At 39.4% G+C, this 16013-nt stretch overlaps 1 protein-coding gene across 1 annotated transcript in view; it reads right to left on the bottom strand.

Annotated features, from left to right (window-relative positions):
- Positions 1–16013, bottom strand: part of TG (thyroglobulin) — a 148704-nt gene that overhangs the window by 109175 nt on the left and 23516 nt on the right. The window contains exons 14-20 of the mRNA XM_059478454.1: positions 15783–15895; positions 14812–14923; positions 13923–14123; positions 10026–10235; positions 7662–7816; positions 7010–7166; positions 4594–4818 (exon numbers count right to left, since the gene is read on the bottom strand). Of these exons, the coding sequence (XP_059334437.1) occupies positions 4594–4818; positions 7010–7166; positions 7662–7816; positions 10026–10235; positions 13923–14123; positions 14812–14923; positions 15783–15895 (1173 nt within the window). The remainder of the gene's footprint in view (positions 1–4593; positions 4819–7009; positions 7167–7661; positions 7817–10025; positions 10236–13922; positions 14124–14811; positions 14924–15782; positions 15896–16013) is intronic.

Here is a 16013-nt window from a genome sequence, read left to right as displayed (position 1 = left end):
ATAATATATTAGATATTAGATATTAGATATAATGATAATATATAATATAATGATAATATATAATGCTGATAGATTTGCCATAGGCTTCAAGCTCTTCATATATGTATTTCTAAGTGGTAGAACAAAGTAAACACCCTTTAAGTGATCATTAAACTCTTCATGACAGGAAGATAGGCTGTGATATGTTTTCTCAGATCGCCCAAAATCTCTTCTTGAATTAGAGCACATGAAGCTCTTTGGAAATGCCAAGTCCAGGGCTGATTCCCAGCTGTCAAATTCATTTGTAATAAGATAATGCAGATGGATGAGTTGTGAAAGAAAATAAAGGAAGACAAGCTACAAAAAGGGTAACTTTTAAAACTACAAATAGAAACAGGAAGGTTCTGAGTAGCAGAAACTCCAAAACCATCATAAAGAAATCTACCATATGGTAACACTTTTATTCAGAATTCCTGGTAAAGAAATTTTTGTTAAGCACTTCCAAACTAAACAGTAAGGACTGGATTAAAAGCCACTAGCTGTGCTCATGACAACCCAAACACAAAACAAAAAGGTGCTCCCAGTGACGTTCTTAGTCTGTATCTATATAATTTTTAAAGCAATCAGGAGCAATATTTCCAGCTGACCTGTTGCATATTACAAAGAAAATTCTTTGTCTTCTGGGATGTCATGGAATACTGTCTTTCCCTCCAGAGCATTCAGATGAACATTAAAGCAGAAGAGTCACAGACATATTTGCAGGACAATACCCCTGCTTGTTATTTCACAGCTGCTTCACAGATGTAGATTTCCTTCAAAACACAATCAAATGTATATTTTGGGACTTTGACAAGGTGCAAAACTTTATTTCTGTTCTTGCCCTGCACGCTGACAGAAGTTAAGCTTCCATGAGAGAGAAACAGCAATGGAATATTGGCCATTCTCACTACTACCCATGTGATGAATTGCTGTTCTGGCCAACACACCAGAATGTAAATGAATTTAACTCATGGGACCACCTCAATTATAATAGACTAAAAAGACAGCTAGTAGGAAAATTGTCATATCTTCCTTCATCATCTGTAAATAGTCCAGTGGGAAGGTCTGGGAGGATTCAACTGTGAGACTGAAATTTTCCTCCTAGTATGAATCAAGGCAATTACTCTGGGTAAAACACATATATAAAATCAATTACAGAATGAAAAAAATCCTGGATGATTCAGAATTCTCCTTCAAAAACCCATCATCTAATACACAAGTGTCTGATATGTTTTAAAGACAATTTCCAACACATGCAAAAAGCATAATAGTCATTGAACAACCATAGAAATTACAGTGAAATGAGAAATTCACACCTAAATTGAAGACAAAATGCAATGAATGAATTTAATTAAGCAATTAAAGTTTAAAAAGAAACAAATTAAGCTTTTCAAAGCATTCTGCTTTTCTTTTGTAGTTTTAGTCACAAGGTGAAAGAAACATCTGTGTTTCTTATCACATTTTGAGCAGGAAAAATTGCCTTTCATTTCACATGGTAGATTGACAAAAGAGCACAAAGAACAGTAAAAATGTTGGTGCAGAATCACATTTTCTAGACTCTTTAACTCTTGGAGGGACCTATCAGTTCAGCTACAGGCCATGTTGATACAGTCACATGTAGGTTCAGTTTGACCCTACAAGTGAGACAAACCACTATATTGTACTTCTTTCAAGCATTGACATTAATACATTTTAACACCATAAGAAACTAAAGAACAACTTTCAACCAAAATATCAGAGCTAAGTGGTACCAGTGGGACCAAACTGTGTAAGCCTAAAAAAGCCTAAGGAAAGAATATTAAAAAAAGAAATAAAAATCACCAAATAAATAAATTTAATCCCTTGCTCCTGCCCATGAAATTTGGAACCTGGCCTCATTTCTAACTGGATTTGGGCTTCTGAGTACCAGGGGAAAAAGCTGCAAAATCCAGGCTGGGGAGCAGCTCACTGAAGTGATTCCACAGGGATTCTGCCGTTCACAAAAGCCTCAGCTCTCACTACACTGAGCAACTTCAAAAACTGTCCCAGCTGATCATTGCCTGATGCTTGCCCTGCTCCTGCTTCCCTCCAGGGACACTGGAAAACTGTGGAATATCAGATTCTTGATATAAATTGTTAGAAATAAGTCTCAAGCAGTCAATCAGCTACAAATCTAGCCATTTCATTTGGGTTATATAATGTTTAAAGCAAATCTAATAGAATCATTGAGCATTTTAAATAAAAAAAAGCCTGCATAAAAATGGTTCTTAAATAAAAAGGTTCAATAAAAAGGTTTTTAATAAATGGTTTTTAAATAAAAGACAAAGCTAATTTACAAACAGCCTTTAGGTTTTTTCCTGAAATAAATGGGGGAGAAGGGTTATGCTCCTAAAGTCTCCCTGGACAGTTTCTAACTCTCTTAGTTCTAAGTCATACATTAGCAAAAGAAACTGTTAAAATTTAGCTAAAATAATAGTGTTATCCCCAACTCTTAAAGAATCATACTCATAGATACCTGTGACATAACATAACTAAGTGTAAGGCTGAGACTAAGAAAAAATGTCATATAAGAAAAACTAACATATGATAAATATTACCCATTTGAAGGCAGGAAAACATGAAACAACACAACAATAGATGCAAGAAAGATGTAAGGAAAATACAAGAGACAAAGAGGCAGATCTGTGTAAGTTGCATGTCCATATATTAATGAATATATTAAGCTAATTGTGAGCACCAGAAACCTATTGCTACTGAGCTTCCTGAAGGAAAAGCAATCACGCCAACAATGAAATAAAACCAAACAAATCAAAAGAATCAGGAGCTGAAGACACAATTTGTATTTCAAGAACAAGCCTGAACAGTAAAGAGAACAGACTAAAGAATCTCTGCCGCCCTCACACAATTTTGTTTTCTGTAGTCACAGGTGATGATTCTTACTAATTGTCACTATTGTTAGTGAGGAAACAGGCCCAGACAGGATGGATGAGCAGTATATATCCATATATGTGTGTATATATATATATATATATATATATTAGAAGAATCAGAACCAGTATTCCCAAGTTCCCTGTTCAGAATAAAATACGCAGTCCTGCAACACAAACCAGTGCCCAGCAGCAGGTACACTATGACAGCTCAGAGTATGAAATCTCTGTCAAAGGCTGGAGCAGAAACTGTCTCCTTTCCACATATCTATGATGTCTGTTTTACTGAGTGACATTACCCTCAGCTAGTTGGTTGAAATATGTATGAATTAACTCACAAGGCAAGTTAATTCACTGCTTCCTAGAGACCTTTATGCCTGGCAGGCAGGACTTGGCAGAAAGATCCAATTCTTTGTAAGTTCTGCTCTAGGTGATGGATTCTACTTAAAAAATAATGATAGCTTTAAGGAATACAACACTATATCTTGTTAGGTAGCTGCAAGTAGCTATGGACTCTGGACTCAGCAGGACTTAATTTTTTTTTTTTTTTTTTTGCATGTGTTTAAATAACCCAGATCTGAAGTATTTCAGACTGTGGAGAGGAATTGAACCTCCAGACAATTTACCCTTAAACGTCCAGGCTGGAAACTGCAGCAGTTCAAAAGTGTTCAGCAGTTGATTACCTTACCCAGGCATAGTAAACTCTGAACTTAGAAACACCACACCAAGCAGGGAGATAAGTTTTTTTCACATATTCTGACATACTTCATAGCAATCAAGTGATGAATATCTGAAAACATTTCCATTAGAAAACTTATCCCAAACCTGCCTCTGTTATCTTATACCTACAAGTGGTACCTCTCTCCTCTGTTCCCTAGATAAAAAAAGGCTAGAGATAGTGAATAAATCCAAAAATGGCATAAATGAGACATGGACTCATTGAGGACAACTGGCCAACAAGAACAACCAGGATCTGAAGGAGGGTTGGTGTTGATAGAAGCAAGAGTGGGGCTGGTAAGGCAAGGCACTTTGGCAGCATGGCCTGGTACCAAGGACACGTTGGCACAACCACAGGGAGCTGTGGAAAAGGCTGGTTTGGCAGCCCTAAGCAGGATGCTGGCAGAAAGGCAGCCTGTTCCAGGGAAGCAGACTAAACAGAAAGAAAAAAGAAGAAAAGAGGGCAGAAGTGCAGTTGGGTCTGGGTGTTGGCCAGAACCAAGGAAAGCTTCCATCTGAGCTGGCTGGACTTGGCCCAGGAATTCACAGTCTCAGGACTTTTGCCATTTCTGCCTCTAGGTTTCTATTCCAGGTAATGGATCATTTTCTGAAGCTCTGGCTACATTATCTTTGTGAAATCCTCTTATTAAGGATCATGTGCATTACAGAATGACCTTCTATTATCAGACAGATCTAAAATTTTACAAAAATCTAAAAAATGTTTACAAAACTTTCTACACGTCAGTGCCATGATGCCTATTTCCAAATCATTGGTTCAACAAAAGGAATGAACAGTAAGCAAAGCACTAATTCCCATCACTCCCATTCATATTGGTGCCTCACACCTTTTAAGTATGAACCTTAAACACAAGGTCATTGATGACTTTCTAATTTCAGCTTTATACTTATTCCCAACAACATCTAAGAATGGAAAGCTAAAAATGAGACCTACCACATCCTTGTGAATTAGGGCCTGCTTTCCCAGGAGATGAAATTCTTCTAAACCCGCTTCTACATCCAAGCTGCACACGGGGAGACAGATCAAATTCTTCATCCCGGGGAAAATCAATGACAGAATCTGCTAGGAACTGCTTGGAATCCAAATGCAGCAGAAAAACACCATCCTTAATCTCTTTTATAAATGCTCCAATGAGATTTTCCCCAACAACTGCATTTTCTAAAGAGGGAAAAAAAAATACAACAAAATAGCATGAAAGACATTTCCACAATACAGGAATGGATAACCACACAGAAACTGATAGGTTGAAGTTAAAAACAGGCAGATGCAGAAATACAAGGATGCTAACAAACAGCAGACCATAATTAATCTGCACAGCATCTATAAAATTACAGTCTTACTTTATTCTGTTTAAATACAGCCAAAACCACCTCAAACAGAAGGCCCCAAAGCTGCCTTAGCAGATACTGGAAGTTGGAACCTAATGGGACATGATGGTGCCATGATCATACAAAGAGAACAAGTTCTGCTCTGTCTCTTCTGAAACCATACAATCATTCCCTCAAAAAGCTGGTTTTGTACTACAGGGGATTTTTAGAGTGGAGAAGGTCAAAAAGGTAATTCCCTCAAAGAGGAACACTTTCAAAAGAAAAGTCAAATATAAAACCAAACACACTTTGATTCACTTTCTGCAAATTGCTTGAGTATTCCCAGGGGCAATGGAATAATAGATAAGATATAATTGAGATGAGATATAATTTAGATTATATAAAAGGAAGAAGTTTTTTTACAGTGATGGTGGTGAAACACTTGACCAAAGTTGCCCAGAGAGGCAGTGGATGTCCCACCCCTAGAAATGTTCAAGGTCAGATTGGAAGGGACTCTGAGGAACCTGACTGAGTTGAAGATGTCCCTGCCCATGGCAGAGGTGTTGGACTAGATGACCTTTAAAGGTCCCTTCAAAGCCAAATCATTCTATCATTCTGTGTTTTGTGATTCCCATAGAATATGGAACAACTGGATGGATGCAAACAGTATCAAACTGTAGAGCCAGGAGCTACACGACCACTGCAGCTGCCATCTGTGTCTTGAAGGATTTTGAATTCAGTTCTGGTCAAGCAAAATTGCTGTAGGACACATATCTCCAAGCCCCAAAGTTGGAAGGAAGAACACATGCAGACAGAGTTATTTCTTTTTAGTGCTAGAAACACCATTCCAAAGCAGTAAAACTGGAGAAAAGGTCACACAGAATCACGATGGCTGGGAGAGATTTTCAAGATAATCTTGTCCAACCACCAACCCAGCAGCACCATAATCACCCCTAAATCACATCCTGAAGTGACACATCCAGATGCCCCTTGAACACTGGAAGAGATGGTGACTCCACCACTTGCCTGGCCAGCTTATTCTAATACCTGACCATCCTCTCAATTTAAAAAGTTCTAATATCTAATCTGAACCTCCCCTGGGACTACCTGAGCCCATTTCCTCTTGTCCTGTCACTTGAGACCTGGGAAAAGGGAATGACTCCAACCTCCTTTCAGGCAGCTGTAGAGAGCAATAAGATCTCCACTTTTCTCCAGGCTAAACAGCCCCAGCTCCCTCAACTGCTCCACATCAGAGTTGAGCTCCAGACCCTTCTCCAGCTCCATTGCCCTTCTCTGGAAACATTCTAGAACCTCAACATCCTTTTTGAAGTGAGGGGTCCAAAAATGAACACATGATTTGGGGTGTGGCCTCACCAGTACTGAGTATGGGGGGTCAATCACTGCCCTGGTCCTGCTGGCCACATTATTCTTGATACAGGCCACTGTCCTTGATATGCCCACAGAGGGCATTTGAACTTGGGATATATTTTTAATATATTTTATATTGAAGGAAAATACTGACTGCTTTGAAAGAAGTTCCTTACACCATCCCTAACTCTCATGGAAACCACAGGAAACATCTGCCAGTCAGAGGTCTCCTTATAGGGTAAGGATCATTCTTTAGTGTCAAAGGTAATGCAACTAATAGAAAAAGAGGGAAAATGGAAAAAAAAAAAAAGAAAAAAATAACTTGGAAGAAATGAGTTGAGTTTTTGACAATGTGTGAATTGTGTTTCTCTGAATACAATGAATATAAACACTTTTCCACCACTGAGGACTTGTCCAATGGAAATTAACATCTGGGACAGTTCAGCTCATGCCTGATAAAGTAATTTGCAATCCTAGTTAAGGCAGCTGCAGTCCTATCTGAAAGAAACATTCAATTATAGCTTCTTTCCACTGTGTGGTCACAGCCTGAGAAGGGAAATACATCAACACCAAAAGCTCAAAAACACAACACCAGCGTTAAAAAGACAGGGAAGCAAAATGATTAAAAGGAAATCAGGTTTAATCCACTGAACAATCAGAGAAAGCAAAATTACCAATATCATGTAAGTCAGGGAGAGAAGCTGTGGGGATGTTTTCCAGCTGAGCCCTCCACGTGATGCTCACTCCCAGGCGATCCTCGCTCAGGCACTCGACATAGACAGTGGAATCATCACACATGGAAACTGAGCCAGTTGTTCCAAATGCATTCACCTTGAATTCAGAATTCAGTGAAATCACAGTTAGACAACCTGAGAACTTTCTTATTCTGGCCTTGCCCTATTCGTTTGCACTGTACTTTACTGGAAGTAACACTGTGAAAAGGGGCTGTAAAAACAGAAGCAAAAAAATATAATTTTAGCAAGCCATATACTCATTGTAAGAATAGTCAAAATATTCTCTTCCATTGAAACAATTTTTGAACAAATATTGGGCTGGTCTGATGTGACTTTTATGTCTGGAATTAAACTGATCTGATGGTGTGGTGGGAGACTAAACCTATTTTCCCCCTCACTCATACGAGAGTTCTGCCAATCCTAACAGATTTCATGGTATATTCCATTCTTCCACATTTCTCAAACAGGCAAAGGTCTATGTTGTGTTTCACTTTATTTATTTATTATTATTTTTAATGCAACACAAAACCCAACCAAAGAAAACCAAACCAAAACAAAACAAACAAAATCCACCAACAGGAATTTAAATTACCTGGAGGTGACATAAACCACGAGCCTTCAATTCATCTAAAATAAATATCTGGAATGCCTGGAGTAATCCAGAGTAGTCAGAACTACATGTTTTCTCAGGAGGCAGGCGTAGTTGAAAGCGTGTTTGAGCTTGGACCGTCTGAAATAACTGGAGCTCTAAAAATGAAGTAGAGAGGACATTTAGTAACCTCACTAATGAGGAACCTGACCTTCAGAGTTACTTTGAGAAAAGATAACATTGATTTGACATTCTCACTTTGCATCAAAAACATCTCCCCACTTTTAGATGAAAGCAGTAGAGCTGTCAGTAGTAAATAACAAAGCAGCAAGACACAAGCTTGATAAATATAAATGTTGTGCATTAGAGAAAAAAACAAGTGATACACTTAGATAATAATGAAGAGCTATTTTACACTGGAGCACTAGCTCCAGTGATCCAGTGGATCATTACTGATCATTTTTCTTGAGCCTTAGTAAATAGGAAGTTCCAGAGAACCACATGAAAGCTGACATTATGCCAATACTTATAAAAGAAACAGAAAGACAAGAATTATTGACCTGTCGATCTTCTCTTCCATGCAATCATGAAAACACTTCAATTAAAAAAGTAATAAAATGGTGAAAGCAATTAATATTAATGTAAATGGGCCTTGGAAAGCCAGCTTGTGAAACTAACTGGGAGTAAGTTTTAGGAGAGAGTAAATTTGCAGAATAATGGCATTGCCATGGATGTCTACAAGAGCTTTCTGAAGTTTTGATAGAAGACCCAAGTGATGCTAATCACACAAATTGATGACAAATCTGTGAGCTCATCGGTCAGAAAATCAAAATCTTTTTAATCAATTTTTAGCAAGAAAAAAATGTAAATCTCTTGTCTCCCCTGGAGTAGCACTGATCACAGGCCCCATGGAGGGTTTGTTATCTCAGGTTCAACACAACAGCAATGCTGTCATTCCACCTCCAAGTGGAGCTGGCTCTTATCCCACCAGGCTGGACAAGCAGCAGAGCTCTCCCTCATTCAGCTCCTCTGCAGGCCCTCCCTGCATCACATGCAGGTGTCACTGCTAGGGCACAATTCCTCATCCCTCACCCCAAAAATGAACATGAGAAAGCCTGGAGAGCTTCCAAGGAGAATGGCAGATGGACATAAACCCCTGCTTCTTCCTGCAAGGTACAAAGCCCTCTCTCTGCTCAGTGTCTCAGAGAGTATTTAAAGAGCTGATTTAACCACAGTCTCTAGATGTATACATAAAGAACAGGAAACATGATTTTTGAGAGTGAGGGTAATTATCCATTAGAACAAATTACTAAGTGTTGTGTTGAATTCTCCATTGTTGTGAAGTTTGTTCAAACACCTTCTCATGTGTTGGGAATTTCTTCTTTCTCCTTAAAACCATGCTCTATTCTGAATACAAAGTCCTTGGTTTACACTAAACTTTATAGCAGATTACCACACACTCCCCTCTGTCCCTACAAAGTTATCCCACTGCCATCAGACAAACATGGAAGTTATTTCATGACATGCTACAGAAACCTCACAAACACAATCATAAGCAGACAAAAGTTTCAGTCTGAAATTGAAAGATTAATAAATATTTGCATTTGGAATAGAAGAGTTTAACCCATTCTGAAGACTGATTAATGGGTGTAACCTATTCTGGAAGTGAAAAGTAGCTGCAAATTTGGCAGGAAGACCTGCATTTCTCAAAGTTCAGCACTGCTACAAATTGCCATTTCGATCAGAATGTATGTCTTTTTAAAATAATTGAAAAGGCCAACACTAATATCCAATTACATGAGCTCTGAATGGACATCCAATTCTTCCAAGATTTAAAGTGCTATTTTTTTCTTGAAATCAAAATGTTTTGAAAAATACCAGAAGTCAGCCAAAAAATACAACAATAATCCTTAAAAACAGACTTCTGCAAAAAAGATGCAGAAGTAACAGTGACTTGATTATGCAAATAAACAGTCGAGTTCTGCCAAATTCAAACATCTGGCACTCATCTGTTCTTCCAGGGCTAAGTAGTTCCATCAGAATCACTTATGGTGCATCTTTTAACTAACAAGAAAAATCTGCATATAGATTGAATAGCTATTTATAGCTCTATTACTACAGGCAAGAGGGACAGTTTCTGGCACAGGGGCCGGCCAAGAGCCAGAGGTGAAGATGGCAGAAGACAGAACACATCTCCTGCACCTCAGCTTAGCCACTCCCCTATAACTTATGGTTGTTATTCACATGGTAGTTGTGTGATAAAAGCTGATTTTTGCACTGTTTACAATGCTCTGAGCCCTCCCCAGGCCCCAGCAGATCAAACCAGAGCAGAGCAGAGCAGATCAGAACAGACCAGATCAGACATACTCTGGCAGGCCTGGAGCAGAGGGGCAGCGGAGACCCAGCGCCGCTGCCGAGTGTCGCACTGGGATGAGGTGCTGGGGGTGGCACTGTGGAAGCCCTGGCGACACAGGAGCTGGCACTGCTGGATGCCTGGAGCTTCCCCAGGGATGTTTTCACAAAGTACAGCCCCATTGGCAACTGCTGAGGCACCAAACGGCAGAGCACACTGCGGACCTGCAGGCACGGGAGAAAGGGGAGATGTGTTAGGGGTTATGATGACTTTTAGGACAAAGTCCATAAATCCCTCACATACACAGATTCAAACCTAGACAGCACCCTGTGTCCTTCCCACTCACCAACTTTGACCTGGTTTGAGGGCAGTTTGGTTCAGTTTACTGAAGCTGATGGAAAGACACACATTGACTGTGATGGGTAATGCATCAGGCCTAGAAAGGGACGTGCATGGTTTCTAGGAACAGATACATTATGAACAGTCATGAATAAATTTCAGCAGGAAATGAGAAGGAGATTTCTAACCAACAGCAGAACAAACTTTACAGAAGATATCTATCTAACCAACAGCAGAATAAACCTTTATAGAAGATATCTAGTGGAAACAGGCAGGGCCAAATAAACCTCAGCTCCCCTTAGACTGAAGTTTGAAAGGTTTGAGATCAGGAACTCATGACTGTGGTGTCTACAGCAGCAGCAAGATGTTTGTAGTGACCAGTAGGGCAGAATGTACATTTTATATATACATATCTATATATAAACAGTAGTATACAGCTCTAGAATTGGAGCAGTTTTCCCTATCAACTCACTCAGTATGAGGGCAGTTATTCAAACCCTGCTAGCCCACCATAATAGACTAATTACAGTGATAATTAATTTTTACTAATCAGCACAATTCAACAACTTCACTCAATATTAGCCAAACACCAACTTAATTACTAAATATATACAGTAATAGTTAAACACTTGTTAGTTTCAGAGCTACAAAACATAAGAAGAAAAAAACTTCCTCACTTATAAATAAATACAAAGAAAAAGATGTTATCATATCATACAATTCACTTGCTTGGTGTATATATAGATCATTTTCCAAATTACAATGCTCAGATCAGACCTAAATTTCCTGATCGTTGAAGGGAGGCAAACTCTGATGATGGGTCAGGTCTGAGCACCCTCCCTCTCCCCTTCTGATGGAGATTAAGTCCATAACTAAGCAGCCACTTCATTTAAAGTATAAAAACCTTGCATAAAACTTTCAGTTAAAGTATTGAAACATTGCAGGATGAATCTGGGATCCAATGTGTGCAGTACATCTTTGTTTTCCAACTCTGAGCATGTCAATGCCAACAAAAAAAGCTTTCATATCTGCCTCTCTGAATTGCCAAATGCATATTTTTATCCAAGTCTCCTTCATAGCAACTTTTTTGCAATAACTCTGTAAATGGGGCCACTGCATTCCTTCTCTTCACTCATTGACTCTGTAGCCAGACTCTCTCAGTAAAGGTGGAAACCTGGAATCCTTGCTTAACAAACTTCTAATAAATCTCCCAAGGTTTTAGGACCAGAAGGCCTCTCTGTAAAAGAGACAGTAATACTCATCCTGGCTGTTAAATTACAATAATATAATCTTTATACAGAGTATGTAAAAATCAGTCTGTGGTTTCTTCATTGCTCTAACACGTTTCTTTGTCCATCAAGTCATATCCAGTCTCAGCTGAATGGGGCTACTATCTCCTACCGCCTGTTCCATTGAGATTTGGTGTGTGAGCCAGGGAAATACCCAGCCCCCAAAGCAGAAGTGATCAGTGGTTTCCTGGTGTGGTTCAAAGGTTTCAATTCACCATCAGTAACTTGCTCATCTATCCCTCTACAGATTACACTTCATTTTTACTAAGCCTCTACCATTTTGTCACTGTCCTATTTCTTGGTCCTGTAGAAGGGAATCAGAATCCCCCTGAATACTGACACTTCTTTCATAGGTGCTTGCAAAGATTTTCACACGGAAATTAACAGCTCCAGGACCTTCTCTGGAAACCTCTCTCCTCTGTCTCTACTCAGAGTTATGGGAAGTGGGTATTTGGCATTGCCTCTCCAGTGCATGCCAGATAGAAGAAGCTGGATTCTACCTCTGATGGAAGTGATTAAACTAATGAAAACCTCCTGGCATGTACTGGACACTCTGAGTTATTACTTTCTGTTTACAGCTGTCTGTTCTGATGCTGGAGGAGAAATTTATCATATTTTCCCACAACAGCTTATTTTGCTGAAAGGCAAATACTCTCCAGAGTAGCAGTATAGTGCTCCTTTTTCCTGAACAATTATTAGTAATTCCCAAGACTAGAGGCAAAAGGCTGGGCAGACGGAGGAGAAAACTAACTTTTGATTATTTTTTTTTTTCCACAATAACTAAGTTGCATATCATGAAAAGTTCCATCGCTCTTTCAAAATCCAGGGAAACCATTAAAGATTATTTCAATCTTTATGCAGAAAATAAAAATTAATAGCTTTCAGTAAAACCAGGTTTCCATTATATTTTCAAAGCAGTTCTCCTTCTCATTTCAGTATTTTTAAGAAAGGTCATTAATCACTATTATTTTCTCTAGGAAAAGTACAGAATGGAAGCAGCATTGTATTGGTCATCTCTGCTTCTCTGAAGAGCTAAAAACCTGCCTTGGATGGCTACATTCAGGTGACTAAACCACCCTGCTTTGGAACTTATCTCCTCAGAGCTCAGTTGGCCTTTTTCAAACAACACCACAAGCATGGGGCAGAAACACCCACGGGGTTTCCTGGCTTCTCATAAAATCCCATCCTCAGAACTCCCTATTGACAGAAGAGAGCACAAATTAAATTATTTCCAAGTTGGCTGAGCAGTTACCTAGTTGATAAAAACCTTGCAGGCAATTGGGTTGACACATTCAGGTATTTTGCAATAGAATTGTAGAATCATTAAGTTTGGAAATGACCTGTATGATCATTGAGTCCAGCAACTAACCCAGCACTCTCAGTTCCTCTCCTAAACCAGGTCCTCAAGTGTCACATCTTCCATTTGGTCAGTTAGCACAGGCCTGTGTTGATCTTTATACAGCAGAATCACAAAAGGAAACTGAAGCAGACTACGTGGTTGTGTTTCCCTAATTTTTTTTCAACCCTTCTCCCCCAAAACCAACAAAAAACCTGAAAACAGCAGGTTGTCCTGCAGACAACTGTTGAAGCTTTTCTTTTCACATCTTTACTTCCCACTAATCATTACATTTTGGAGCATAGCCTTGTAGAAAATTTAATTAATTTTGCTTCACTTCAGTGATGGGAAAATGCATAAAGGACATTGCAAATTAAATTTATCCAAATGTCTCCCATTTGGATGTCTCACTGGAAACCATGAGTGAATTCCAGTGCTTCACAGCTCTGGTAATTCAGGAAATACTCTGTAAATATGCAATGTTTTGGCACATCTTTTACACAATTCTGGTTACAAGCCAAGAGCCAGAATGGCAGAAGCATACATTTTTCAAATTTTATTTTAGTCAGCTGAATGGGTTTTAATCCCAGAGCCAGTTCACACTGGAGCAGGTTCAAGTTTGCAGCAAGCTTTTCAGATTGGCCTTATAGCTGGGTTTCATAGCTCAAATGGTTTGATTCAACCAATTTTATGAATTACAAAAAGTCAAGGATCCATTCCATACTCCTTTTTCCCCTCACAAAGCACCTGAAGAAAATCAGACAGCATGCCCTGGCAGGTCTGAAATCTGCTGTAAGACAAAGATAAGCATGTTGCTTGAGAAAAAAATCTCTAAAGGTCTGAAGAAATAAGATTAAATTCAACTAGGGAGTGGAAAAATTTAGGACCTGAGTTAAATTCCAGGCCTGGATTTGCTCACAAGTGAAATGCCTGAAGCAGGAACTCACTTGCACATTCTGGTTGTGCCCCATGCACTCGTGTCCCCGGCACCTCCTCTCCATTGCCAAAGACACACCAGCAGCTCTCCTGCTCCTGGCTGCACTGCACAGGGGAGAAACTCCCTCTGGCCCCCTCACACTGGGGGATGTCTCCTCTGGCAGCTTCTCGGGAAACCACTCTGGACTTCAGCAGGTTACAGAAACTGGGACCTGCAAAGAGAGAGATTCTTTGCAAGATACACAATAGAAGACAACAAAGTGACCTAGAGACTTCACCAGAGGTGCTTCCAGCCTGTTTTGTTAGTAGCAAGAAAGAAGAGTGACCACAAAAACAAATAATTTGTTTCATTATAGAAGTGGGGAATTTACTTCTACTAGAAAAGAAAACCCATGGTTTTTTCTAAAGATTTAAGTGCAAATGATACTCTTTTAGAAAAACAGTTGGAAAAATGCTGTTATTTATTTTTCATTTATATATATATATCGGTTTTTTTTACAAATGTGATGTTGTATCATTTAGCGGCTCCTACTTAGGAGACAAAAAAAAATCAAGTTAGAAAAGTTAAGCTTTTCATAAAAATTTTTGATCAAGGTAATTTTAAATTTGATATGATAATTTACATTTTTAAGTAGTTAAAATGGTGTTAAGAAATCAAAGATTAAAAAATGCATAGAATTTCATTCACAAATTTGCATATACTGCTTTATTTTTGGTGTTATGAAAGTAAAGGGTAACAATTCTCAGATACCTTTTCAATGTTGCTGTGCTTTGTATGTACCCCATCACTGAGGAATTAAACTATGAGCCTCCCATGTTTCACAGGCAGCATTCTGAAGAAGAAAGTTCATGTGCTGCAGAGCATGAGGAATCACAGGCAGGGGGCAAAGCATTACTCACACTCAGGTTTGCCATCCAAGTCTTTGCTGCCACGCTGGAATATTTCTCCTGACACAGGATCCACACACCAAGTATCTGTGTCAGATCTCTGCAGCACAGTGTATTCTCCTGTCTACAAAGAATTAAGGAGCTGTCATTGCAGAGAAATGTGTTTTAATACAGACACACCAAAATCCAGACCCCAAAGATTGGTTAAAGTGCTTTATTATATTTACACTTGTCCATTATTAAAACATATTGAAAAGAAACACAAAATACAGTCTAACTAATTTAATAGATAGACCAGTCCCTGAGAGAATCAAGAATCATTTACATTGGACAAGACCTCCAAGATCACTGAGTCCAACCATTAAGCAGGATGTAGACTAGAAGTCCACTGAGATAAAGTTCTGAAAAAATTCTAGCTTGAAATGTTTTCAAAAGATGTGTAGGTGTGGTGCTTCAAGATATGATTCAGTGATGAAGTCAGCAATGCTGAAGTAAGAGCAATGCTTGATCTCTGCAGTCTTTTCCAACCTAAATGATTATGTGATTCCATATGATAATGACTCTATTACATTGAATGTCTATTCCTGTCTCTCTCCTGCTCACTGCCACATATTGAGAGCATCACAGACCCTGTTTATTTGGGACATGTGCACCCAGCTCCCCCTCACATTGTCATGCTCTCACAGCTCAGGAGGAAAGAGCCCCCCAAATGTCAGTCAATTAAGATGTGCCTTTGAAGCACAGCCCTGCAGAGCCAGCCTGTGGGAGGGAAGCGTGGGCAGGCACAGAGCTTCCTATCCTCAGTCCCCACCTCAAAGCTATTTAAATTCTGCCTTCTGCAGGGCAACACCAGCTGTTAGTATGTACTACCCTCTTCTTTCAGGTTAATAGAAATGCACAAGGGGTGCATAAAGAGCATGGACAGAAAGTGTGTGTGCATGGTGTAAGCACAACTGCTTCCTCCCTCAGTCATGTGAAATCACCTCAAGGCAGCTGGGGGTGAACAGATCAGCTGGAGACGTGTCCAGCTTTGCACTGCTCTGTCTCCAGCTGGAAAGGAGGCCATTGGCTCGAGATCGCTGACATGAAGTGCGGCCTGTCAGAGGGAAAACATTTTTAAAATAAAATCAAGTTTCAGGCCTAAGCAAGAGAAAGAGTTACATCACCAGCTCCCTCACACATCTGTATTAGGCCCTGCTACAATCTCAGGCAGG

Source organism: Ammospiza nelsoni, chromosome 1, assembly GCF_027579445.1.
Source record: "Ammospiza nelsoni isolate bAmmNel1 chromosome 1, bAmmNel1.pri, whole genome shotgun sequence".
NCBI classification, from domain to species: Eukaryota; Metazoa; Chordata; class Aves; order Passeriformes; family Passerellidae; genus Ammospiza; species Ammospiza nelsoni.
The sequence above is the reverse complement of the archived record's forward strand: the minus strand, read 5'-3'. Positions and strand labels throughout refer to the sequence as shown.